At 43.7% G+C, this 27,509-nt stretch overlaps 1 protein-coding gene across 1 annotated transcript in view; it reads right to left on the reverse strand.

Annotated features, from left to right (window-relative positions):
- MICAL1 (microtubule associated monooxygenase, calponin and LIM domain containing 1) overlaps window positions 1-26,731 on the reverse strand; it is a 57,196-nt gene extending 30,465 nt beyond the window's left edge. Inside the window, exons 1-3 of the mRNA XM_061632493.1 lie at window positions 25,969-26,731; window positions 7,420-7,710; window positions 326-533 (exon numbers count right to left, since the gene is read on the reverse strand). Of these exons, the coding sequence (XP_061488477.1) occupies window positions 326-533; window positions 7,420-7,683 (472 nt within the window). The 5' untranslated portion in view covers window positions 7,684-7,710; window positions 25,969-26,731. The remainder of the gene's footprint in view (window positions 1-325; window positions 534-7,419; window positions 7,711-25,968) is intronic.
- Window positions 26,732-27,509: the final 778 nt, after the last annotated feature.

Consider the following 27,509-nt stretch of genomic DNA (forward strand, 5'->3'; position numbering starts at 1 on the left):
CCTTTGGCATTTTTCACATTCAACCTACAATAAACCAACAGCGTTCAAGTCAGAGCAAAACTGTTCTCAAGCCTAAAAGACAGGAATGGTGGTTGAAGGCAACTAATCTCCCTGCCATACTAGCAGCTCTATTTATTTCACATTGATCCATTGCCATCCTTCCTAAATTGGTGCCCACAGTGATGTACAGCTTCTCTATAATTTGGGCATGCATTATGATTCCTTCAATAAAACACATCCTTCCTTATGGGATACACAAATTCTTGAGAACTTCCTTCAGAAAACAGAACACTATCCCTGGCCTTGTTAATCCTGTCATACTTACTGATGTGATCCAAGGAGCCTGTGCAGAAGTGACCATAGAATTTCTTCGCTCCCAGAGCCCGCAGGTCCTGAATGGTGAAAGGCCAAAGGTGCAGCACATTGTTTCGGGAAAAGGAGTCCCTCTTCTCCACCACCACCACGTGGGCTCCAAGGAGGGCCAGTTCAATTGCTGAGCGGAGGCCACAGGGACCTGCCCCAATTATCAGGCACTGGGGAAAAGAAGTTGTCTCTGGGTATTTGATTTGTAAAATGGTACCACAAAAGAGACAGTTGCTTGTACTTGAAAGCTGCCATGGCTGTAGCCTTTGCTGAGGGCAGGCAACATACAGTCAGTACCACTGGAAGCAGCTGTGAGCTTGGCACTACATCAAAACAACAGCCATGCGCAATACTGCTTTTCATGGACAAAGCAAGACCCAGGAGCCTCTCAGCAGCTGAATGTGATCACTGATGGAGGTCCTCCCCCTGCCCTTCACGGTCCCCGGAGCCAATTCCCCATCCTGTGCAATTGAGCCTGGCAAATGTCCGTCCCTGCCAAGGCTATGCACATTCACAACAGCCCTGCAGTGTAGGTAGCTGCCGCCACCCCTTATACTGGTTAACCACTCTGAGCCAAGGGGAAACTCAGAGCCCAGAAACTTGCCTGGGATCCCAGAGCCAAGAGCCAAGCAGACACTCCTTGCTCTGGGGCCCTAAACAAACATCCCAATTTACACAGCAGTCATGGTCAATGGTCAAAGTACTGGGTTAGAACCAACCCTCTCCTGAAATGAACACACACACTGGTAAATAGAAGTAAATTTATTAAAGAATAAAAAAGAAAGATGCACAGTTACAGTAGCAAAATGGTTTCCTAATATCCACATCCAAGAGGGGCAAGGTAAAACATAGAGAGTTCAATCACAATGAAGAAAACAACAAAGACTAACTAGTCTAGTCTAGTACTTACTTTCAATTGAATAGCCACACCTCCTCAGAGAGATGACAGTCAGGATAGTAGATGGCAAAAAATGCAACCTCACTGGGCAACATCAAGTAGGCATGATGGAACCCAGAAGAGGAACAAAAATTAGTTTGCTGCCCATACTTACGGCAAAATCCCCCAGCCACAGGCCAGAGACAATTAATCAATCAGGCTCCAATCCTACATCCTCCCTGAAGCCTGCCAGACATCACATCTTCCATGGAGCCAGTCCTCTGCTGACCAGAAGGTATTAAGTCGGGCCTCTGATTACACATCTTCCCTAAAGCTTCCCAGACTTTAGATCTCCTTGGAGCCAGTCCTCTGCTGATAAGACAGTGTTAGGTTGGGCCTCTGATTACACATCCTCCATGAAGCTGGACAGACAACTGCCACTCATGGCCTCATTGCCAAAACCAAATGTTAACCTGTGAAGATCCCACAATTCCCTGCTACACAACCATCTTGGATGCAGGTTTTCATGACACTGAACACTTTTTCTCATTGCTCAGAACAGGAACATTTTAAGTCATACACCAATTATAATAACAATGGGCCTTTCCAGATAAGTGTGTATGTGTGTGTGTATGAGATAAATACATAATCATTGGATGTTGTAGGCTCTGTTGTAGGGATCCAGACACCTTAGTTCAAGGCATCACTTCCATTATGGGGAAACTTCATTTTTTCAACAGTTTAAATGCAATATTTTGTTCAAAATAAAATCTAATTTGCCTGCCAATTTACCATGCCTATTGAGATTACGAGTGCCCTGTGGAAGGCAGTGGCATGAATGTCACAGAATTCTGTTCAGTCAGACTTGCGACATCATCACCGATGAGTAACACAGCTTGTCTCCATTGTGCCTTTGCCACTGCATTTTCTTTTGAAATTCTTTTAACATACGTCCTCCTCTCTCTCTTTTTTTGAGTATTGTTTCTGAAGGCTGTGGGCTTGTTCCCTCAACACCGTAATGCACATCACTTCTTCAGGTGTTTTATTTAGCTTTCAGAGCAAGGAACACAAATATGGCTAGCCCACAAAGAGTGACTTGTCTCTGTCTGTTTCAATATTCTCTCCCTGCAAAGCAGCCAATCACATGAGCGGACAGTCAGAATTTGAACCATACATTGTTGTTACAGATCCAGCCACACAGGAAACTCTTACATACCCACAAAGATTTTTGCAACAGATGTTGACATTTCAGACCATTTAAGGCTTGATGTCGCCCATCCTGACTGTACATCCAACAAGTCACTACAGTTTCAGACATTATTTTTGCAGGGCATTTCAAGATCTGCTAGATATTTCTGAATTCTGCTCTCAGAGCATACATTCAATGCTCATCTTGACAATCAGTTCAGAGCACAGCTGTACTGCATTTTAGACTGTGTGAGATCACCCTGCTAGTTGCAGTTCAAAGATACTATATTCAGTCCACATATGGTGTTGGGAAGGACATAGCCTTTGCTGCATGGGGTATAGCCTCAGAGGAGGCCAACATCAATACCAAGCATCCTTGGGCAGCTGCCAAGGCCCCAAATGCCTGTCATGCCTGTGTGTGTGTGTGTGCATGCATGCATGCATGCGCGCATACGCACACACACACCATACTATTTTAATTTCCCACAAAATGCCCATGATATAGCATTGTTCCTGAGCATTGTGGGAAACTGTTCTAGGGCATTATGGAGCTGTCATTGGATAAGCCCACTAGGGCCCACTGATGGAGGAGTGCCTAGACCTGAACTGAGCACTAGTATTACAAGGTGATGCTCACACAACTGCAGTCCAGACAGCTTTTCACATTTCAAAGGCTCCGCAAGCTCAGCAAAGAATCATGTTTTCCCAGCAACAACATGTTGTGGCTTAAGGAAAATGCTAGTATTGTATTGTATTGTATTAGTTTATTGCATTACAGCCATAGGCCATTGCAATGGCATGCAGATAAAAGGTAAGACTTAAAACTAAACATAAAAGAGTACATAGTACACAAGATTTAGGGAGATACATGATGCACAAAATTTGGTATATTACACAAGAGGCCGCAAGGCAAGCAGAAAGACTCTTTCCTGCTTTATCTCAGAACGGTTTTTGCGTATGCGGCTCTCAGTTTCTTAGCCGCAAAGGCAAAGTTAGCTACGGCCAGTGTAATGTAGCTAGTTGTGTCACCCAGAAGGATGTTAACTAATTCCCCGGGGTGCCTGCCCCCGTGAGAGTTCATAATTGAAGCTAAAAATTTTCTTCTGGGGTCATCATATAAAGGGCAGTGCAGCATATAATGAATGATGTCCTCAACTGCCCCACAGCCTAAAATACAAAGCCGCTGAGAGTGGAGTATCTTCTGGTATCGCCCTTCCAGGAAAGCTGAGGGCATTGTTTGGAACCGAAGTTCCGTAAAAGCTTTCCGGAGGGGGGGCGCGTGATTGTCTCAAAATATTGACAGAGAACATGGTTTGGCTTAACGTCTGGGTACCATGGAGAGAAGGGGGAGGTAGCGATCGTGGCCCTGTCTTGGTTTGCATCCAGATCAAAAACTCGATTCCGGAGCGCAATGGGAGGGAGAGTTAGTAAATCCTCCCCGTTGAGTTCATATGCGGCCAAAAGGGCTTGGTAGCGTTGGCTCTCCAGTTTAAGCTGCTCCTGCCAGCAGAGCCTGGCTATGGTGGCATCATCCCTTAAAAGGGTTTTGCGCCAGAATCTCAATGTGGCCCAGTCGGCTCTGGCTGACAAGGAGGGGAGGCCTAGCTCGGCTCTCACGTGGGCTGAGGGCACTCCAGGCGGAAGCCCGGTGATCTGCTTCGCTACAGAGTTTTGGAGAACCTCGAGTTTCGACTTGACTGCCGAGCCCCAAAGTTCTACACCATAGAGAATCTTTGGCAGTACTTTGGCTTGGTAGACTTTTAACATAGGTTTAACCAGTTGGCCCCCACGAGAGTAAAGAAATATGCGAATTTGGGCGCAGATTCTGACACTTAGGAGTTTGGTTTTGTCAAAATGCTTCTTCCAATTGGCGTTGTGGCTAAAATGTAGGCCCAGATATTTAAAGGACCTAACTTGCTCTAGCCGTTGTCCATTTATTTGCCATCTAGGGGTGGACTTCCTATTCTTCCCACACACCAAAATTTTGGTTTTAGAGTGGTTTATCACAAGGGAATGTTCCTTGCAATAATCAGCCAGCCGCAATAATGCTCTTTTCATGCCGATTTCGGTTATGGACAGTAGCGCTAGGTCATCTGCATATAACAGGATGGAAATTTTCCTGGCGCCAACTGCAGGGGGAAAGTGGGCTGGGGAAGATTGGGCGGGAACTATCCCGTTCATATAAAAATTAAATAGAAAGGGGGCTAATACACATCCCTGTTTTACTCCCCTTCCCACGGGGATTGGATGGGAAAGAGCTCCACTAAGTCCCAGGCGTACTTGCAGATAGTTATCCTGGTGCAATGCCTTTATTAACCAAAGCAGTCTCTTAACCACATTTGTTTGGCCCAGCTTGGACCAAAGAAGGTCTCTATCTATTAAGTCGAAGGCCATTGAGAGATCCACAAAAGCCACGTAAAGGGAATTTGATGGCGCCGATGCTGACTTCCTAATTAGGTGGTATAAGATGTGCGCTTGATCTATTGTGCTTCTTCCTTCCCTGAAGCCAGCTTGTTCTTCGTGGATTACGTTATTGTGGGTGTCCCATGAGAGTAGTTTATTTAATAGATAGCGGGCGTATAATTTAGATGTTACGTCGAGTAGGCTTATTGGCCTGTAGTTCCGGGGGTCAGTTGGATCACCCTTTTTGTATATCAGGACTACGATACTAGTGCGCCACCCTTTTGGGATGTTAGCAGTAAAATTAATTGCAGAAAAAAGGGTGGCTAGAATGGGGGTCCACCAGGAGGGATCTAATGTGAAGATCTCTGGGGGCAGCATATCCTCTTCCGGGGCCTTGCCTGTCCGGAGGGTTGCAATTAACTCTTCGATCTCAGAGCAGGTAACCGGGGGCCAAGTTGGAAGGGGGATGGGAGACGTATCTTCGGAAGGGTTGTAGGGAAGAGGAGTGAGGGTCTTGAAGATGGCGCGGAAGTGCGCCACCCAGGCTTCCGGGAGAATGGGAGGGATGTTTACATACGAATTTTGACAGAGCCCCTCGTGGATTATCTTCCAGAAGTTTATGTCATTATTTTGAAGAAGGGCTAAGCCAAGGGCACGCCAGTTGTTGGCGATGAAGGCTTGTTTCTTGTTCCTGAGCAGCTCTTTATATTGTTTTTTAATTAATATCAGGGACTCTACCGTCTTGGGTATTGGGTTGCGTTTTACCTGTCTAATTTGGGCCTGGATTTCTTTTTTCTTTGTTCTGCACTCGACGTCAAACCATGTCCTAGGATTGGCTGACTTTTTTTTTTTGCCTTGGGTGGTTACGAGGGTCTTTAAATCTACTGTGATCTGGTCATATATTCCAAAAATGGCTTGTGCACAAGGTAATAAGCTCCAATAGAGATTTGGACAAAAATAAGAGTGTTTAAAGTTTACGAGCCGGAGAGGGATTGTAAAAGTCGTCTTACCAGAAGCGCCAGCCGGAAGTCCTCCCTGCTAATATTTCTAAAACAGAACCATACTCCAAGGGAAGACTACTAAGAGCCAATATACACTACCAATTTACCGCATGGGGAGCTTTTCCACCACATGCCTAGCTGGCCATATGACTTAACACAAAGGTGGTACAATTTTTTCCCGTGCCACACATTTATATGTGTGGTAAAGACTGGGATCTTTAACAACTGATTATTAGTATTATTAGCATTAGTATTATTATTAGATTATTAGTATTAGTAATCCATAGCTGGTGATATTAAGTAATGAAGGTAGTCTCCTAAGCTACATTGCGTCATGGCAAGAATCTTTTTAAAGAAATGCCTTTTTTCCCTCTTTCCTGCCTGTCCAGGCTTCACACACTCAAGTGTTGTTCATGTATTTTGAAATATTTTCATGAGGTTCGTCTTTCTCAGTCTTTTTAATTTTAATTTATGTTTTGGCATTCTGAGTTTTTCATTTATCAAGAAACCATACTGTGGTATCTCTTAAATCATGTTCATGTGCAATGTCAAGATCATTTTGATGGTGGTGATGTGTCTAAATAATCTTGATTTTAATGTGTAAAATAGATGGGGGATGGGCTCACTTCCCCCATCCCCTTCATTTGCAAGGTTTCTTCACAAGCACAATGGATAAAAGCTTAAAACAAGGAAGAGGAAAATGCTTTTTTTAAAAAAAAATTGCCTGCACATTTGAAAACCAATGGAAACTCCACCTTTATAAGTGTGAGTGATCTTTTAGGAACACAATAAACCATCTACTTCTGTAAATAAATAATGAGGAAGTGGAAATAAAACATTGCAGCCATGCATATAGGGATAGACAGAACAAATGACTTCATTATAGTAACATAACAGAGTTACAGCAACCACAGACTACTAAGAAAACCAAAAACCAACTATGATTATCTGTATTGCTGAAGTTTAGCATACGTTTAAGAAACAGGCCAACCACCACCTGTGAAACATGGGGAGATGGTCCTTAGAATTCACCCTGGGTCTTATGCAGCAGCTGAACATGAGCTGCTATAAATAAATAAACCTGCTAGAAGAGAGGCTCTCAGTGCTGACCATGTCATGTGGAGACCAATCAAGTAGGCCAAGTATGGGGAACCTCTGGGCCATGGAGCCACACTTGGCTCGCCACACCTCCCCATTCGGCCCACAAGGCTGTTTTTCTGAAACCACATGCACCTCTCCCACACCTGACATCATATGTGATGTCAGATGAAGGGCAGGTAGAGCTGTGGCTGCATAAAGCAGGACTGAACTCTCCACACATCAGCTGATGCACAGGCAGTTCAATCCTGCTTGGTGCAGTATCTCCCACACCCTGGCGGGCAAACTTGGACAGGTGGGTGGGAAAATCCACATGTCAATCACCTGTCATCAATATGTCATCAAGTGGGTGGCCCTGCCCACCTGTCCAAGTTGGCCCATCAGGGTGGGGAAGATAAAAGATCTGGCCTACCGGGCCACAAATGTTTCCCACCCCTGAAACAGGCCATTCCCTGTTTGTAGCATAGCAACCATGTTCTACCTCCTTACCTTGGTGTTGGCGCATGCCGTTCCTTGATCATAGTCTTTATGCCCAGCCTTCTTGTCCAGCTTGGTCCACAATGCCTTGGCACTCCAGTAGTTGAGGCAAGACTTGAGTTTGTGATAGAACTGGAGCTGGCCCGTATGCTCCAGTCCCAGATGTCTGCACAGCACCTCAAAACTGCCCAGCACCTCTTTGCACTGCTTGGCATGGGTAAAGGTGTCAAAAAGGGAATGAGCCAGATTGGACTGCTCCCCATTCTGCTGGCTCATCCTCCTGGGAACTCAGGGGCAAGAATCCTGGAAAAGAAAGAAGGAAGCCGCAGATGAACACCAACAACTTCTACTCCTTGGAAAAATCAGGAACTTGGAGGTGCAAGGCGAGGCCCAACAACAGGATGCAACTCTGTGCAGGGCCAGCACCAGGCATTCCGGGGCCCTTGGGCACCAGCCTGCCCTGGGCCCTGGCACATGCAAGCCCCACCTACCTACCTATTTACCAGGCAGGTGGAGGATCAGGAGGTCAGGCAGGTGAGCAAGGGAGGGAGCAAGCATGGGGCAGGACAGTGGGTGGGACGGGGTGGGCGAGCAAGCAAGCAAGTGGGGGGTGGGACAGTGAGTAAGTGAGCAGGGGAAGGGATGGCGAGAGAGCGAGTGGGGGTGGGACGGTGGGCAAGCGAGAGCAGGGGGAGAGGGCGAGAGAGTGAGCAGCGGGGGACGGCAAGTGGGCGGGGGTAGGGCGAGTGGCAGGGGAGAGCGAGTGGCAAGGGGAGGGGGAGGGAGCGAGGGAGGGAGCGGGTGGGCAGGGGGGAGGGAGCGGGTGGGCATGGACTGGCTGGCGAGCAGGCGGGTGCGGACGGGCTGGCGAATGGGCGGGCAGCTCCCTCCCTGCGATCCGTGGGGTCCTTCAGGGGCCCCTGTGGGCCACGGGGCCCGCAACCAGGGCCCACCTGACCACCCTTTGGAGACGGCCCTGACGCTGTGCCTCCAGTTGTAGCTGGCACAGGGCTTGGAAAAGTTATGTTTTTGAACTACGACTCCCACCAGCCCAATCCAGCGGCCATGCTAGCTGGGGCTGATGGGAGTTGTAGTTTAAAAAAATAACTTTTCCAAGCTCTGAGCTGGCACTGAGGAGATGGAGGGGAATGCAACATACCCATCACTCCTTTGTTTATGCCCATGTGTGGCCTTATACATGGACCTGTTCAGGACAAGAGTTACATCTGAACTCAAGACATACTCAAGCTTAGGTATGAGAGAGGTTCTCAATATAGGAAGTTGTCCTTAGAATTATGCATGGAGTATGAACAATTAAGAAGAGTGGTTTAAGATCCTCCCTGACTCCTCTAAAATAATCTACAGGCACAGAAACAGCATATGGTACAAACATCCTGGGACTGCACCACTTAAGAATGCAGGTGAGAGAACTGCATGTGTGAATGCTCCCTTAGTATCAAAACAAAACACCTCCCTGCAGATTAAAAAAGCAAGCATGTCATGGAGAAAGATTTCCACTGATCTGCTAGTTTTACATTCAAGTAAGTTACTTGTTTGTTTTTTAACATTGAGAAACATTTAAACATGCAATCTCCTCCTGCATTCTAAACTGGAACGGTACATGCACATTCTGAATTGGTGTAAATCAGTACTCAGTGTCAGAGGGGTTTGAAATAGAATGACACCTTGTACATCCCCAATCATACAGGGCACTGTGCCTCCTTCCAACATCAATTACCAGTGCTAGCAATCAGATTAATTACCATTATCCCTCAAGCTGTTTGTCTACCTGCATTTGCTTCCCAAGGCTCTTTAAACAGGTTATCTGCCTCTGGGGCCCATGTGATTCAGAGCTTGGAAAAGTTATTTTTTTGAACTACAACTCCCATCAGCCCAATCCAGGGGCCATGCTGGCTGGGGCTGATGGGAGTTGTAGTTCAAAAAAGTAACTTTTCCTAGCTCTGGTGATTCCCTTTCCCCTTGGGCTGAACACAAGAGTGCATCCATGGCAAGATGTCTATCCTATTTTCTTGTTTTAGTGACACAAGAGGTGGTCAGATGTGTCCCCTCCCAACTATGATGCAATCTGGTGCCTTATAATGGCTAATAGACCGAGCTATGAATTAGTGTCACTATGCTAAGGTTTCAGAAGCCCTGGGATGAAGCCATGGACTGGATATGTTCTATTTAGATTCCTATCATCATGCAGAGAAAGCACTAGGAGGAAACAGTGGCCTGAAATCTCCTAGCCTGTGACACATCTTGTAAAGTGGAGAAGCGCACTAAAAAACTTCAGTGCACAGATCAGAACTTAAGACCCAATTATCCTGAGTTCATCCAGTGACAAAACAGAGTTACATGCTTCATTTTGCCAGGGCTCCTGCAATGCTCAGGCCAGTGCACTCAGCTCGGAAATTCATGGATTTCTTGTCCCTTGTATTCTCTGCTGGGATATTCCTCCCAGTAGACTTTTGACTGATTCTATCAGAAATGTTTAGGAGCCAAAGCACAGACTAAATAAAATCAGACTCTCAAGAAAAAAATATTTCAGTAATGTTTCAATAGTTACAACTTCAATACCTAACTAATAATAGAGAAAATACTTAATATTTATGTAGCGCATTTGTGCTCAAAATGCTTCATGAGCATTATCTCTAGAATACTTACAATAACCCAATAAGGTAGGTCAGTACTATTATCTACATACTGCAAGCAGGGTGGGAGAGGGGGTGGCAACTGTAGCTGAAAGAGTGTTTTCTCTAAGGCTACCCAGTGAATTCATTAAAGACACAAAATCTACACTTAGAACCTTTTTGCCTACAGCTCAGCCTTTGAGCCGGTATGTCGTGCTGCTGAGCCTTAACAAAATCACTAACATTAACGAGAGATGTACCAAGTTGTTGGGTTAAAATTTAAGAATTGCCTTAAACATTATAGTTTGCTTTATACCCTGTCCATATAAATGTGAACAGTGCCCAGATTAGATTCAAAGTGACCCCTGACTGACTTTTGATATCAAGAAAGGTTTATTTCCTGGTGACCTGACCCTCACCTACATTCCAGTGGCTCGAATAATAAAAGCCGGTTTGAGCTGGAAACTTCACTATTATGTGTTTCTTATATCACATCCATGCCTATGACCTTGTTTATTGTTATAAATGTGCCTTGCATAGAAGTGTTATGTTGTTCCGCTGCCCCTCAGATCTTGACTTGTGAAACCCTTTGATATGCAAGCGTAGTAATTTTCATGTCTGTCTTCTACTCATGGGGTGCCCGGTTGCAGCCGGCCATCCCTTTACTCTTCTCTTTGTCGGTTCATGCAAAGCGCTTATCTCAAGAACTTGCGAAGTATGTAGACACAGAGTCTGAGAGGTAGTCTTGATGTTTCCACTTTTGTCCTTCCCCCTGTACCCCTTCACCTCCTTGCATATACCCCAAAGCTATAATGTTTAGCATTTGCTTCTTTTGTATTTTATGACGTGAGCCCGATATTGTAAACTTTGGGGTAAGCCTATATAAACCCTAGAACACCAATAAACGAGATTCCCATGCTGGCCTGCTTCGGCTTGTAAGTATTGGGTCCCCTTTGCAAAGGTTTTTGTCTCGTGTTACTTGATCTCTGATAGTGGGTTCATTTGCACTCAACTCCGCATTCTTCCCGGGTGTAATAAGCGAGTTGGGGTTGACAGGGCGACTTGCGTGTTGGGTTTGGACCTAACAAAGTCAAGCATAAAAATTAACCAAACTGAGGAATTAGCCACCTTGATTAAGTAATGAGCTTAAGGGCTACATTGCATGTTACATGAGAAATCCATGACTGATCTCTCAATGTTTCATTTTTTAAACTAAATGCAATCATGGGATATGTGGGTGCTAATTTGATTAGGGAAGTGGCAGAGAAATTGAGATATTTAACCTTTCCTCCTGCACTGTTTCCCTGTTCTAGGTTGCTCACCCACCCCCAGCTGCCATTTGTTCCATTGGGATAAAAATACTGGTGTGATACAAGTTCCTGTATTACACACACACAGCAAATAAGCTACTTGGGGAGGGCAATTTAGATTAGGAAAACATGGGGAGAGAAGATTAAGCATCTGCACCACCACAACACTTCCCTGATCAAATGAGCAGTCCCTAACTTCCCAGCTGCATTAAGTAAAACATAAATTAATGTGATGGCACGATGTGCAGATCCTAGAAAGTCAGCATTCTAGGCAAAAAAAGATGTCAGTGAAAGACAGCTCTGCTTGCTTGAAGACATGCAAAACACCAGAAAGAAACTTCATTACCAGAAATTACATCAATCAACAGTTTTATCATCCTTCCTGTGTGTGGAAGGCAAGAAGGAAGTAACTCTGGCTCCGAAGTTCGTAAACGATTAAGAAAGATTTTATATATATAATGGGATTTATATGCACACTGGCTTCTGCAAGCTAAACAAAAAAGTCTATCTAGATGCTAAAAGAAGTTATCCCAGCATGTGTCAGTCTCCTTTAGAAACACGTGTGGCTGAGTGGGTGCATAGGAAATTGCTAATCATGAAGCAGGGAAAAATTAGTACAGAACAAGTCACTGTGTTACTCAGGAAACCAAGGGCTGCGGTTAGAAAAATGTGGCAGTTCTTTTGTAGTGCTTCCAAATGGCTCAGTTCAGCTGTATCACTGAGGGCAGGTAAACACAGGGCATATCCTTCTCCTGAATTTAAATAAGCAGTAGCATCACAAATATGTGAGCTACATGTAATGTTACTGTTAAAAATATACAGACTCCTGTCTTGGAAATCAAGCCACAAGTACAGATTAATTGGTTCTTCTGTTTGATTCCATGCTAGAATCTTTTACATTCCTACATCCTTTGCTAAAGTCTCCACCAATGCTTCCATCTGAAAATCCTGCATACAGGGATTAATTTTGATTAGGAAAGTCACCAAACACCCCAATCTTGTGTAACCTCCAATTTCTATAGATCTGCTGTAAATAAGAAGTTTCACACATATTGTGTGAACCAGATTTGGGGGGTTAGCATGCAAATAGGCTAAGAGGAAAGGGAAGACTTTTTTCCCACTTCAAAGAGTTTCCCAGCTGTTTCTCTGGGCCTGACATAGTAGAGAATAGTGTGTATGAGTCAAGGACGATGTGTGACATTTTCACTGGGAAGGAGGCAGAACTTTGAGGTGGAGCGCAAATTTTTTCCTAATGTTGTCAAAGGCAAAATGTGTGCCTTGATCTCAGCACAGACTAACTGCTTGGGTGGAGAATAGTGTATATAGACTATTCAGTTTTCTTTAACATGTTCTATGCTAAATAACATTATGCATCATTCCAAATAAAAATATTTGTGTGATTTGATAGACTGCATCTTCCCATCTCAATTTGACATCATCTGACCTCTTGACATTAAAGAGTAATTCATACAAGGTGTGCATTGCCTTGAAATTCCAAGACAACATACATCCACATAAGTATCTAGTCTTGTCTCTTTTTATAAATTCTTTTTAACTTTAAGTTTTAACATAAATATTTTTGGATGTGCATGAAATAATAAAATGAGGGGAAGCCATTTCATTTAAAAATGGGCACATTTGAAAATACCTAGCACAAATACAGATCAGAAGTATATAAAGAGGTTCAATGGGTTAATAAAACCAAAACAAATCCATATTTGGGTAGAACCCGAACCAACAGTTTCAATTTACAGAAAAAAGGATTTAGACTAAACAGGAAAAATTTCCTGATGGCCACAAGCTGTTCAGGTGTGCCTCTGAAGGTTTTGGACTCTAGTTAAAGATTTTAAGCAAATACTAGATAGCTACCTATTAAGATTGTTTCAGAAATGGATTTCCTGCATTGGACCAGATCACCTTTGAGGGCCTTTCCAATTCTATGATATGTTTTCCCTGATACCTGTTTCATATTTTATGAACATCTTCGTGCCCAGAGTTAGCAGCTAAGCTCTGGGTCAGAAAGCACATTTGCTCATAGACTCAGGTATGCCTATCAGGGCTGTGGAGTCGGTACGCCAAACCTTCGACTCCGACTCCTCTATTTTTCTACTGTCCGACTCCGACTCCACCCAAAATTGCTTCCAACTCCACAGCCCTGGAAAGTGCTGTAAATGTCTTTTTAAATTGGAAGCTCTCATAGGAGCATTTTTATCGCTGCCTGAATATGGGCTGATCTTGGCATCACAGCATTTGTCTTCATCTGGGTCCTGTGTCATACACTGACACACAAAATGTTTTCCATCCTGAGTTATGGTGAAATGCTCAACTACAGCTGACTTCATGGGAAGCTTCTTTGACATTGTGAATTTATATGTTAAAAAAATTGTCAAACAAAATTTAAAGTAAAGCCAGAGTCGATACATTTCTACCGACTCCGACCCACCCAAAATTGCTTCCGACTCCACGACTCCAACTCCACAGCCCTGATGCCTATTGAAGAGTTCTAGTCACTACTTTGTGACATTTTGGTTGATCCTAATAAAAGCATTGCACAATTGTGTTGTTCTTATGGAATATTTCTTGTGAACCAACATAACTCCCTTTGCTTTTTACAGACCTCCAAAGTCGCCCAAGTGAACAAAAATAAAAAAGGGACTAGGGGTTAGGTGGTGGATGGCCTCAGTCAGAACAAACTCATGGTACAACAAAGAGCACATCAGGCACACTTCCTCTGTCTGTATTTCTTGACTAAACTTGTGAAGGGAATAATCTGGCAAGCTGTCCCCACATAAGAAAGAAAGAAAGAAAGAAAGAAAGAAAGAAAGAAAGAAAGAAAGAAAGAAAGAAAGAAAGAAAGAAAGAAAGAAAGAAAGAAAGAAAAAGTGAATGTCACATTTCCTAATAACACGCAAATGTTTGCACAGTTTGTTAAACAGACTGCTTATCATGGGAACTACTCTTACAAGTCCCAAGTATGTCACATGGTCATTCCCTCGAGCAAAAAAATAATTATTACATCATTTCTGCCTTACTCCTCACTTCCTCTGTGATTCATCTTCCCAGACAGGGGTCTGGCAACTCACTGAGTCCCTCTCCTTCAGGCGTTTTCTTCTGGCAACAGTTATGCTTGTGGAAGGGGGGTGGACAAATATATAACACTAAAGAGCGCTTTATGCCGCAGCCCTATGCGGGTTTACTCAGATGTAAATCCAACAGAGTTTACTCCCAGGAAAATATACAACCTTAGAGTCTAACCCTAAAAAGCAACCAATAAACATGATAGTTTATTTTTTTACAAAAATGCTAACCATGGTGTTTCAAATGTTTGGGGTAAACCAGCTTGTGCTGACATCAACCAAAGCCTGAAGCTTTGCTTCATGCAGTGAACATGAAAGACAATAGCAACCTAGGCAATAATCCCTCCATGTATGATCAAGTCCTTCTTGATCCCAAGAACTTTACAGTGGAAGTCATGCAAAACAGGAAGCTGTCTGGGTACATTTGACTTGCAAATTATACAGACAAGGGAGGGGTGGAGAGAACCAACAGTACAACTAAGGATTAGCAAACAGGATACAAGCCTTGGACTCCCTATCCAAGGAGGTCTCTGAGGGCTGTCTCAGACTTGCTTTTCCCTTTCAGGTTTAAAGCTCAAAGATTAAGTATCTTTTCACAGTTGCAGTTTGAATCCATACATCTTGCATTTTAGACACTAGGTGATCCAAGGTCTGTCCCACCTGCAATATACTGTACTGAATGAGGGCAAAACACGCTATAAGATTTTGAAATTATTTCTATAAGGGACTGCCGTGTTAGTAAAAACACACATAGGAGGGTATATTAAAGACTAACTAACACTGAGTCCCAGTTTTGAGAAAAAAGCAGGATAGAAATGAATATAACAATAATAATGCCAAACTATACTCTGCTCAGACTTGACAATTTTTTTAACTGAAACATGTTGTTATCTCTGTAATGGAACACAGCAGTTGCTTGAGCAGCACTCTGTAGCCTTTCCCAGAGATTGCCCCAAGGATTCAACTCAGGAAAATATTTGAGATACACAAACAAACAACAACAAAATGGAAAAGTATCTGCTTGTATCCAACAAAGTCGTTCCGTTAGCATAAAGACTTCCACCTGCGCAATGAGACTTCCTTTTTGTGACTTTTGTTGGTTTTAAACCATTGTATTTGACAAAACACATACAGTAGGGCCCCGCTTTGCAGCGTCGCACCGATACAGCGGTTGTCAATTGCAGAAAGGCCCTGCTCCTACGGCGCTTGCTCCACTTTTCCGGCATTTTTTGGGCATCGGGTGCCATTTTAAAGAATGTTAGTCAATGTGTTCCGCTTTACGGCAGATTTCGCTTTACGGTGGCAGTCCGGAACAGAACCTGCTGTGAGCAGGGCCCTACTGTATTGCTGAAAACCACAAAACAAGCTATATATATCAGGTTGCAGTAAGTGTATAATTTTCTTGTATGAAGGAACTTCCAAGCCCAGCGACTAATGGTTATCATAGGGTGACTCTCTAGAGCTGTAGCCACACACAACTGTCAGAAAGAAGGGCCTACATGTACAGGCTGTCCAGCTGATCAGCAACCCCACACACAGATTCCTCAGTCAAGTAGGCATGTACAGCCATGTGCATGTATGCTATTCCTTCCAACAATCCACTGACACTGACGGCATGGACATCAGGGGGAAACAACAGTGCTGCTGCTGCTCTTCTTCATTTGTGTATCATGGACTGAACAGCCCTTTACTGTAATTGATGAGCATGTAACTGCCAACCCACATCTCCTCAATACTTCCCCACCCCCACAAACGGCAGCCAATAAAGCACAGGTAGGGAAATGCTGAGCATGATGACATCCATGCCATTTGCCTTCCCTTCCTGGTTTTCCTTTCTCTCTTTACGTAGAAGGTGTAGCCACCAAGGTGCCCTCTAGATTAGGGGCTGGGAACTGCTTTCAGTTCAAGGGCTGCATTCCCATCTGAGCAGCCTTCCGAGGGCCACATGCCAGTGGTGGGCAGGGCCAGAGGCAAAAGTGGGCAGTGGAACAAATCTAAATTTTACTTTAGTACAGTACACTAGTTCCTACACACAGATCCCTCTCTGTCCTCCATCCCAGCAAGCAAGAGGCATTGTTAGAGTTCCACATTCCAGACATGCTAAAACATTTGGTTCACAAAGCAGGGCCAGTGAGGGATCTGGCCTGGGGAGAGTTCTGAGAGACAGCTAGAGGCTTAGGGGACCACATTCTATGTATCTACCATACAGTGGGTTCTGTTCTCTCTCTCTCTCTCTTTTTGTGCTTGCAAAATATTATTATTACATTTACTCAGGTAACAGCAGCCATGCTCTCTTCATTGCACACAACATGGAGCTGAAGCAAAAACCTTTGGCAGTGCTAGGTACATCCCAAAGTTCTTTTTTTTTTACACACACACACACACACACACACAGCAGTGATGTAGAGACTTGCTTTAAAGATAAAAGCAGAGATCAGGAGAGACACTCAAGAACGTTAACCAATTGCACCTTGGAACTATGCATGTAATATCCTAAGCAACCAGCTACTTCCTCAACCAATGAAGAAATGCTTGTGCTATTAGACAGGCAGGCTCGCCGTAGCTTCTTAAACGCTTTGCGGCACTGACTGCATCAAGCAAGTGTAGAGGAGGGTGCGGAGATACTATTTGTCTCTATCATATTTTGTCTATTCATCATCTTCATTAGAGCCGCATCTGGAGCAATGGACTGCAGGAGCAGCTGTGGGAAGCAATTTGACCTCGGCACCATCTGCTTGTCAATACTGCACACATAAACTGCAAGACACAAGAGCACTGCAGATATTTGCCTTCATTATGTCTTCTTCCTATTAAGAAGAGCTGCCTAAACCTCCAGGCACCCTGTATGTGGCTTGACTTCCAAAGGTGCCAAACATCTGCTTTTGTTTTGAATTCCTGAATACATGATACCTGTGAAAGTCACATCTCTACTGTTAGATCCATCCTTCCAAACATTTAGAAACTTCACATCCCTGCTATGCCGTACACACCCTTGTATTCTGCATTAACCACTCTGGTGGAAGAACGGCCAATTCCAGACTGCATACGCACAAAAGCAGAACAGAATCCCCTCCTCACCAAATGAAAGCATGCATTGTTTAAGTGAGGCACAAGCCATGACCTTGTACTCCTTAACCTCTGTGTGAGTTCAATGAGACGGTGTAAGTGATCAGTACTAAATGATCTTGAGTAATTGCTCCTAGAGCCTAGGGCCTAGAAAGAAAGAAAGAAAGAAAGAAAGAAAGAAAGAAAGAAAGAAAGAAAGAAAGAAAGAAAGAAAGAAAGAAAGAAAGAAAGAAAGAAAGAAAGAAAGAAAGAAAGAAAAAGTGAATGTCACATTTCCTAATAACACGCAAATGTTTGCACAGTTTGTTAAACAGACTGCTTATCATGGGAACTACTCTTACAAGTCCCAAGTATGTCACATGGTCATTCCAGGATTGAAATGATGACCTTCCAAGTCCTAACCCGCTGCCTTAACCAAAGAATGACTCTGTCTTTTCAAAAGCACGCAGCATCATTACACACACAAAAATCCCTTGCCTGATGGAGCTTAGAATCAAAAGAGGCTATAATGGGATAGATACAGACTTTGCATCTCTCAATTATTACACCTCTCATCAGAGAACCTGCCTATCAACAGCAATTACACAACTAGCATGATCGAACACTTAGTTGTCGTGACTCACATTTCCTATACTAGCCCTTTGCTTTTCTCAAATTCAGGTTACAACAGACACATAAACAGAACAGCAAGTCACTCAGACGTGAACCACACTATCTTCCATTTTGATGGCCCTATAACTTCAGTCCAGTTCAAAAGTCATTTATCCGTCAACCAACCCTAACCTACTTTTCTTATTCGCGATTAGTGCCAGATATTGTGGAGGAGGAAAAAGGTCTCTTTGGCAATAACAATTCTGGGCTATCAGTTTCTTTCAACCAGGCCCTCAGTTCTAGGAAGCCATGTAACCCCGTGCTTGCACATGCAATAGATGTCATCAGGTTTCTCTGAGAAATGTGTACAATAATGTCAAGGCTTGTTTATAGAGAAGTTCATATGAAGTCTATCTGACTTTGCTTTGAAGAATCCAGAAAGTGGATAGACATTTAAAAAATGTTTATCATCCATGGGTCACTCTAGGATCACTGGGCAATCATAGTGTAGATTAGGGATGGGGAACCCGTGGCCCTTCAGATGTTGTTGGACTTCAACTTCCATCAGCCCCAGCCAGCATGGCCAAAGGTCAGAGATGATGGGAGTTGTCATCCAGAAACATCTGGACAGCCACAGGTTCTTCACCCCTGCTTTAGTGGAAATGCATCCCTCTCTAGAACAGGTTGAACATCACTTACCAGAGCAGGAGAACCACTCACTAACAGTGCCACTGCCTTGCTTTGATTGAGCCTCAATTTATTTACAATTTCTCCTCTAAACCACCTACCTGGATCTTGGTTTTAGTTTTGCAAAACAAATATCCAAATCTTCCTCCCTTTGCTACCCAAACTTGTTTACCAGCCTGCCCAAGCTTTATTTACCAGGAGGTGCATCTACAGATTACAAACTTGTTCTGGGACCGTATTGCAAAGTATTTGATGTTCATTTTGCTTTTATTTATGCTATGAAGCAATTTAGATCTTGCACATTAAATATCAGATTCTCACTCTAAGGAGATCAGGCAGGCTAGATGAAGGAAACATTTTCCTTTTCTCACTCACTCCCCCATCTCGAAATGTTAAGCTTTACCAGAAGACGCAGCAGCTATCAAGGTTCTGCAGTGCTTATCTATAGTCCTTGTGCTTTATTTGGTTGGCGATTGTAACAAACACAGACAATATGCCTCTCTAGTAAGTAGTAGGAGGGAATGATGGAAGCTACCACTGGCCCTAAACCGACAATATCACAATGAATCCCAGCTACTACCAGGCTTTCCTTTGACAATTTCACCACATCTGGTCATAAAAGATGTCAAAACACTCACATTATAGTGATGTCAAGGAAAATTAGGTTACTTTCAGATTTTTTTTGTGGAGGGTTAACACTGTAAACAGGATGTTCAGAAATCGCAACAGATCATTTGAGTTTTTTAGCTTACTGGATTCGTCCCAGAAAGGGTAAAGCCATATTAAAGGTGGGGGAATACAGGCTGGTATTTTGATTTTATTTATTTATTACATTTATACCCTGCCTTTCTTTTCATAATAGAAACCCAAGGTGGCTTACATACGGTTCCAGGCGTTCTCCCATCCAGGCACTGACCAGACCTGACCCTGCTTAGCTTCAGCAGGGTGCTGGCCTCATGTGCCTTCAGACCATAGCCTGGGGTTTTGATGCCAACAATGTTGTACAGAAGCTGCAAAAAAAATTGCATGCACCTATCCCATAATAAACAACCTCTTGGAAGACCCTTAGTACAATGTGACTTCTTTATTGGAACAAACCCTGAGAGGTGAGGAGCGATTTGAATAGAAAGTACCTTGCTGGTGTAACCCAGGAAGACACTGAACAGAGTGCTAAATGGCATTATTAATTATGAATCCTTGGTCAACAGCAGCAAAACATAAAAGGTAGGACAGAAAAGGTGCCTGAGACTTTTCACTATGAACTGCATTTGCTTGTCATTTGTCACAGACATTCTGCATTAAGTACTGAAATTCTGGTAAACAGATATTGCATTTCCCCTGCATTCAATTCAACCAATCACACCTAGGAAAACGTCATTCTTTCCCAGACTGGTATCCCACTATCCATTAATATGCTGAGTGGAATGGAATGTGACTGCGCCCATATTAACAAGAGCCCATTAGATATTTTTTGCCATAATTAGTGACTAGCAATACAACTCTCCCTCACATGCCCATACCATTTTATGAGTTTTTAAAATTATTTATTTATTTATTTATTTAAAATATTTCTATCCCGCCCTTCTACCCTATAATAGGGCACTCAGTGTAAAATCAGTTCAGGCTCTACCTTTAGTCCCTCCCAAAGGCTCTCTGGAACAAGATGGTTTTCAGAAGTGTCCCGAAGTGTCAGGGAGGGAGCAGAACAGTCTTCTTGGGGGAGGGTATTCCAAAGCTTGGGGGCCACAGCTGAAAAGGCTCTCTCATGCATGCCTGTCTAACATCTTTCATTGCAGGCATGCAGAGGAAACCAGAGGCAGATGATCTTAAATCCCAGGCAGGTACATATGGGCATAAGCAGTCCCTCAGGTACATTGGTCCATGGCCGTTTAGGGCTTTAAAGGTCAGAACAAGCACTTCGAATTGGGCCCAGAAACAAATTGGGAGCCAGTGGAGTTGATAAGCACAGAGGTGATATGCTCCCTGCGCCGTGCTCCAGTTAACATGAATAATGTCATTTTGACATGAAGTGGTAAAAAGTCCCCCCCCTTGTCCCCTGGCAGCAATGGCCCGTTTTCATTTTAGCTAAAAATTCTTCACCTTTCCAGCACTCTCCAAGAGTGCGGCCCGCAAAGCAGGAGGCGAACATTTCCTACAGCTTCCCACAAGCTTCTGCCACCAAGCTAATCTTAGATATCCAAGATCTTAGCCATCCTCCAGATTCAATGGTAAGGTCAGGAGAGGAACGTTGGGGAAATTTGGGTTTGATTGCACTGTCATGCTTTTGCAGTAGAACATGGAAAATATACTTCTAAACTTTGCCTTCACCCAGAAAAATTGCTGTAACCCAGTCATCTTATGAAAATGGATTGTCTTATGAAGGAATAGTATGTGTGCATATACACACAAGTTGCCTTATGGAAGATGGATGGAGGGCTACTTACCCTCCAAAAGTAGTGACTATGGTAACGTATAATAGCATACATACATGACTCAGTAACAGCAGTGGTGTTCCCTCAATTCCACCAATGTTAAACAGTAAGGTATATAAATGCCAGTGTAGATCATGCAAAAAAAGGCCACTGGCATAATATAACTTAATGCAGATGCAATAAGCCAGGCTTCCCTAACCTCATACCATCCAGATGTTTTGGACTACAACTTCCATCAACCTCAGCCAGCACAGTCATCCTGATTGGGGCTGGTGGGACTTGTAATCCAACTTGGGGAAGACTGCAACAAGCACATCTTGCATGAAAGCAAGACTTTAAAATTTTAAGGATTTCTCATGCAATCAGTGAAAGAATCCCACCAACTTACATAATGTGAAATCATGTAAGGGCTTTTAGCATTTTTAGGGAAGCGTATGTGTATGTGTAAGGTCTTGACAGAGAACCAGAAGAACTATGGAGTGAAGTCAGAGACATTTTCAGGGAAGAATGCAAAAAGACAATACCTCTAGTTAAAAAGAGAGAAAGACCTCAATGGACGACTGACGAAACTCTTAAAATGGTTAAAGAAAGAAGGAAAGCAAAAGCAAAAGGAGATAGAAACATGGTCAAAACCCTAAATGCAGTAATACAGCAACTAGTATAGGGACAAAGAGAACTATTACAAAAGTTATTATATAGAAATAGAAGAGGATAATAAAAAAAAAGGTAGAACAAGAGCCTTGTTCCAAAAAATTAGAGAAATTAAAGGGAAATTTAAACCAAGAGTAGGGATATTGAATAATCAACAGGGGAACACACTGACTGACCGAGATTAAATAAAAGGAAGATGTAAGCAATACACTGAAGAACTCTATAAAAGAGATGCAAGGATGACAGATTCATTCATGGAGGAACCATATGATGAAGAACCAGAAATTTTAGAATGTGAGGTGAAAGCTGCTCTTAAAATACTTGGAAGAAACAAATCACCAGGAACTGATGGGATACCAATAGACTTGCTACAAGTTACTGAGACGGAATCTGTCCAAGTTTTGACAAAAAAATGTCAACAAATATGGAAAATAAAACAATGGCCACAGACTGGAAGCATTCAATATATATCCCAATTCCTGTGAGACAGGGGTGTATTTTATTACCCTATTTGTTTAATCTATATGCAGAACATATCATACGAAAAGAGGGATTGGACCAAGATGAAGGAGGTGTGAAAACTGGAGGGAGAAATATCAATATTTTAAGATATGCAGACGATACCATACTATTAGCAGAAACCAGTAACGATTTGAAACAAATGCTGATGAAAGTTAAAGAGGAAAGCACAAAAACAGGGCTACAGCTGACTAAAGTAAAGAAGACTAAAGTAATGACAACAGAAGATTTATGTAACTTTAAAGTTGGCAATGAGGACATTGACTTTGTCAAAGATTATCAATACCTTAGCACAGTCATTAACCAAAACGGAGACAATAGTCAAGAAATCACAAGAAGGCTAGGACTGGGGAGGGCAGCTATGAGAGGTCCTCAAATGCAAAGATGTACCACTGAAGTCAAGATCATTCAGACCATGGTATTCCCGATCTCTATGTATAGATGTGAAAGTTTGACAGTGAAAAAAGCAGATAAGAGAAAAATCAACTCATTTGAAATGTGGTGTCGGAGGAGAGCTTTGCACATACCATGGGCTGCAAAAAAGACAAATAATTGGTGTTAGAACAAATTAAACCAGAGCTATCACTAGAAGCTAAAATGATGAAACTGAGGTTATCATACTTTGAACACATAATGAGAAGACATGATTCATTAGAAAAGACAATAATGCTGGGAAAAACAGAAAGGAGTAGAAAAAGACAACCAAACAAGAGATGGATTGATTCCAGAAGGAAGCCACAGAGCTGAACTTACAAGATATGAATAGGGTGGTTTATAACAGATGCTATTGGGGGTTGCTGATTCCTAGGGTCGCCATAAGTCATAATCGACTTGAAGGCACATAACAACAACAAAATGTGCATGTGTGCGTGGAGGGAGAATAGCCAGGGAGAATGTGCTGATGCTGCAGAAAATATTGGACATGGGTAACAAAAGGAAGATTCCTGCTAAACCTGTAGCACGGTTTGTGCTAGCATGTTCCCCCTCCTCTCCTGCACAGCTAGGAGAAGGAGTTCAGAAATGGAAATTTGTCATTTTGTCCAAACTGTGGTTAACATTAACCATAGTTAGTCTGAGATATGCCACCTTGTTCAATGTGACATGTGAGCACATCCACCTCCACTGTCTGCCTTTCCTTCTTTCTTTTTTATTTATTATATAGAAATGAAGTACAGTCATATATTCTCATAATATTAACATAAAAGAAAAAAATTATTTGCAGCAAATTGCCTTTCAGTGCAAGAGCATAAGGAATGACAAAAGATAAGAACCCACACAATGTCTTAAATGCTGCTAATATATTTAGAGGCAGAGCTCAACTTAAGAACAACCTGCAACTTAATTGGGTAGGCTAGAATACTGAAATCCTGGATACAGAAATCTAGATGTAGAGCCAAACTGGGGGTCTAGATCCCAAGTCAAACTTCTAGATTCTAGTTCTCATCTATAGTCAGAAGACACAAATCTATGCTTCTCTCATGCCATTTACTTCTGCTGTGGAAGACTCTAAAGGTCAAAGTAGAAAGTTCACTCTTAACACCCACTCTGTCCTCAATGCAAATGCTAGCAATTTGAGAGAGGTTTGTAAGATGTTTTGTTTTAATATATTTTAAAGTCTGTTTTTCAGATGTTCTCAAGAGTTTTGTTTGCCGCCCTGGGCTCCTTCTGGGAGGAAGGGTGGGATATAAATTTAATAAATAAATAAATAAATGATGTGCATTCCCAGGAAACTGGGCCACAGGCTTTTAGTCTAAATTGTAACAAATCCTTTCCGTTCAAGTCAGCAAGAAGTTGGACGGACTTCAATCATTTCTTCTGCTAGAGAATTAGGCTGCCATGCAAGTTAAACAATTAGAGGTGCAGGTGACTGAGTAAAGAGCAGAGAGAGCCCTACAGCCATCCCTTTTTGTTTTCAATATATCTGTTGTAGCAAAAGGCATGCCACCTGCCCGCTAAAAAGAAAGGGACCGATGTGGATTACTACTTGGGAGCCAAAGGTGTCCACAGTTTGCAGGTTGCATTAATATTTCAGCACTATAGGTTATCAGCCCCTCCAGGAAGCAATTTCTCTGTGGGGGAGGCTTACAGAACGCCTTACACACCAGTCTCCCTTTCATATTCATGGCCCCCTAACCAGCTGCAAGCATGTATACAACACAGAAGCATCTCTCAGTGGAAACCCCATTCTGATCAGACACAGACCTGAATTGGCTCATGTCCCTTCTCCCCTTCATCTTCTGCTGTCTAGGTCAGGAGGACAAAGCACTGGGCAACATTTCCTGTTTTCAGCCTTTCAAGGGCCTTGTAGATAGAATACAGAAACTGCTTAAGTTCCTAAGGCAAGGAGGAAGTAAACACGAGAACCAGGAAATGTCAACTATATTAGTCCAGGTGCTGCACTGTTATCAAGATGGCAAAGCAAAGCACAACTCAGGCCTCTGGCACTAAAGGGTGCAGAGAGCACAGTCTCACTATCTATACAAATTTAGATGTGCTCTTATTTTATTCAAGATAAGATGCTTGCTCTGGTACAAAGGGGGAGTCTTGCTTGAAGATCAGTAAGAGGACCAGTGGAGGAATAAAGAGGGATCCCCACCAGCTACATCCTCTCTCACTGTTCAGGGTCATTTAACATTATACACCTTGTCTCCTAACTGAGGGTTAATGAACGTAGCCATAGGGCTGTCTCTAAGCCTCCAGATGCATAATAGGCAGAAATTCAATTGGTATGACGTTTCCAGGCATAAAGATGTCGTAATGTCATGTGCCCTTATGGCAAAGTGTTTCCACCTAAATTTCTGACAGCAATTAAGGGTAACAGGTCAAAACCCTGCAAGGGGACAGTGAGAATGTTGGCAGTCCTGTCTGTTGAAGGCAAGTACTAATTTTGTAGAATAAAAAAGGGTCAGGACTAAAACCAGGTGTGCAAAATACCCTTTCTGCACTACTGCCTATGCCCAGATGCTGTCCCTGCACATTACTTCAGGACTGAAAGAACAAGGGGCTGAGCCCTTTCTACTAGTCACAAGAAGGTAGGCAATGCAGAGAAGTCATTTCACAGAGGATATTTCAAAGCCATCATGGGGGCATCCTGAGCCCAAATCGGCTGTGATTCCCTCACAATATCTCCAGAGTGCAAAACCAATATTGCTCCTTCGGGCCAGACTCTGCCGCTGTGGGAAGCAAGGGGCCCTCCCGGCTCAAAGTTTAAATTGCAAGCAAGCGCCTCTCTCCTATCCAAAGCGTTGACCGCAGAGGCGTCACCCTCTTCCTCCCAAGAAGAGGGTCACTTCTCGGCGTACTTTGCCGACCTCCCGCCCGGGAGAGAGAAGCTGCCTACTGTTTTTTTCTCTAGGCTGCACCAACTCGGAGGGCAGGACTCGAAGCCCAAACTGCCAGGATCGAAGCCTACACGCATCTTCTCCTATCTGCCTATACCACCCATGGGTCAGCGTATTTCTAAAGCTATCACCGGTTGAGAAGGGAGGAAGAGAACAAGACAGCCATGCACTCTGCACATGCTCAGTGGCACTCCCTGTTTTATTACTGGCTCACGCGATGAGCCACGGCTGTTTGCCGGGTAACGAACACTCACGTTAAGACCTGTCCGTCGTGCCTTGGAGCCAAAGGCGCACGAGGACGCAGCACTTCTTTCCTTCTGCCTGCCGTGCCTTACGCCAAGCGGGGAGCAAGAACGCCGGCGAGTGTTTCCGTCGCTGGGGCTCCCGAGCACTGACCGGCAGGCGATCGGGGTGCCCTTCTGTTGAGCAGGCAGTACAGTTTCCTCCTCCTCCTCCTCTTTGCGCCGCCGCTCGGGCTCCTCAACCTCTCCCCGTTGGGTGTGGCTTCTCCTTAGGCTACTCGAAGAGCCCCCCAAGCCCAGAGCCCCCTGCGCTTCTGGATCGGAAAACGCGGCAGTCCCATCAGCTCAGAAGGGCGGAGAAGAGGGGACGGCAGCATCGCGTGCTCTGGCTGGGAGATTGCGGGAGCCACATCGCCTGGAGGCGGAGCTTCTTTGCCGGGCGCTTTAAAACCTCATTGAGCAACGTAAAAGAATATTGCCCAAGGAAGACAATCCCGAAGCGAGGATCCGACCGGCTGGGCGTCTGTCTTTCTTAATGCGTGAACGCTTAACGTGGGGCCTGTTTATAAATGCTAACATAAAGCACAGACGGGCCTAGAATGTGTCGTCAAACGATCTTTCGCAGCCTGTCCGAAACTAACGACCGGCGTCACGTATGGGTCACGAAAAGTAAAAAGTGCAAACTGCTTTCTGCTGTCGCGTGAAGTCCGCTTGCCTCACTGGTGTTGTCGCTGTGTGCGATCCCCACCGGAAATAAGCTGCCTCAAAACCGCCCTGTGGGTCAAGATCCAGCATGCACCTTTTCTGTATCCCCTTCCATGGAGCTCAAGCCAGCGCACAGAGAGGTCCCAGAGAGTCTTTAGGAACTGACCGCTGAGCTTTCGCAAGGATGCTGCATCCTGTAGCTTCCGACCTTATCCGGGACTGTTTTGCTGGTCTGATGCAGGACATTTAGGGTCAAATATGACCAGACAGCAAGGAGAGAAAAAGCCTTGAGTTTTACTTTAGGCTTTTTCTTAGGCCCGATTCAGACACGCAGTGTGTAGCCTGATCCACAGGATAGGTGGATTGCATGAAGTGAGCCCACCCAGCTTTCATCACACTGCCTTTTCCTTGAGTCATGTCTTTGAGTCATGCTGACATGATGAGAATTTCTGGGCCTGAATTTGCATGTGTGAATCAGGCTTACTGCGCTCAAGGAAGGGAGCTTGTGAATAGTTTGAAAACATTTGCCCAGTATGTTGCCATAACCAAAAGACAAATGGAAAGTTTAGGGTTATTAAGGAAGTGTCATGATAATATAAATATTAAAAGTGTCATATCTTTTTATATCTCCCTGTGCCACATGTATACCCCCTCAAAAAGTCCATGAAGCAAAGAATTATGCTTAATTAGGACAAATCATTTTACTGTGCACTTGAAAATGGGGTACTTGTGTGTTAATTTGGACTTCTTGTTGGTTTCCCTGTACAGTATATGTTTTCCTGTTCATTTGTAATAATTATTCTTTGGGTGTTACAATAGGACAAGAAAAGTGTGAAGTCCATTTAGGG

The sequence above is a fragment of the Rhineura floridana genome, chromosome 6, assembly GCF_030035675.1.
Source record: "Rhineura floridana isolate rRhiFlo1 chromosome 6, rRhiFlo1.hap2, whole genome shotgun sequence".
NCBI classification, from domain to species: Eukaryota; Metazoa; Chordata; class Lepidosauria; order Squamata; family Rhineuridae; genus Rhineura; species Rhineura floridana.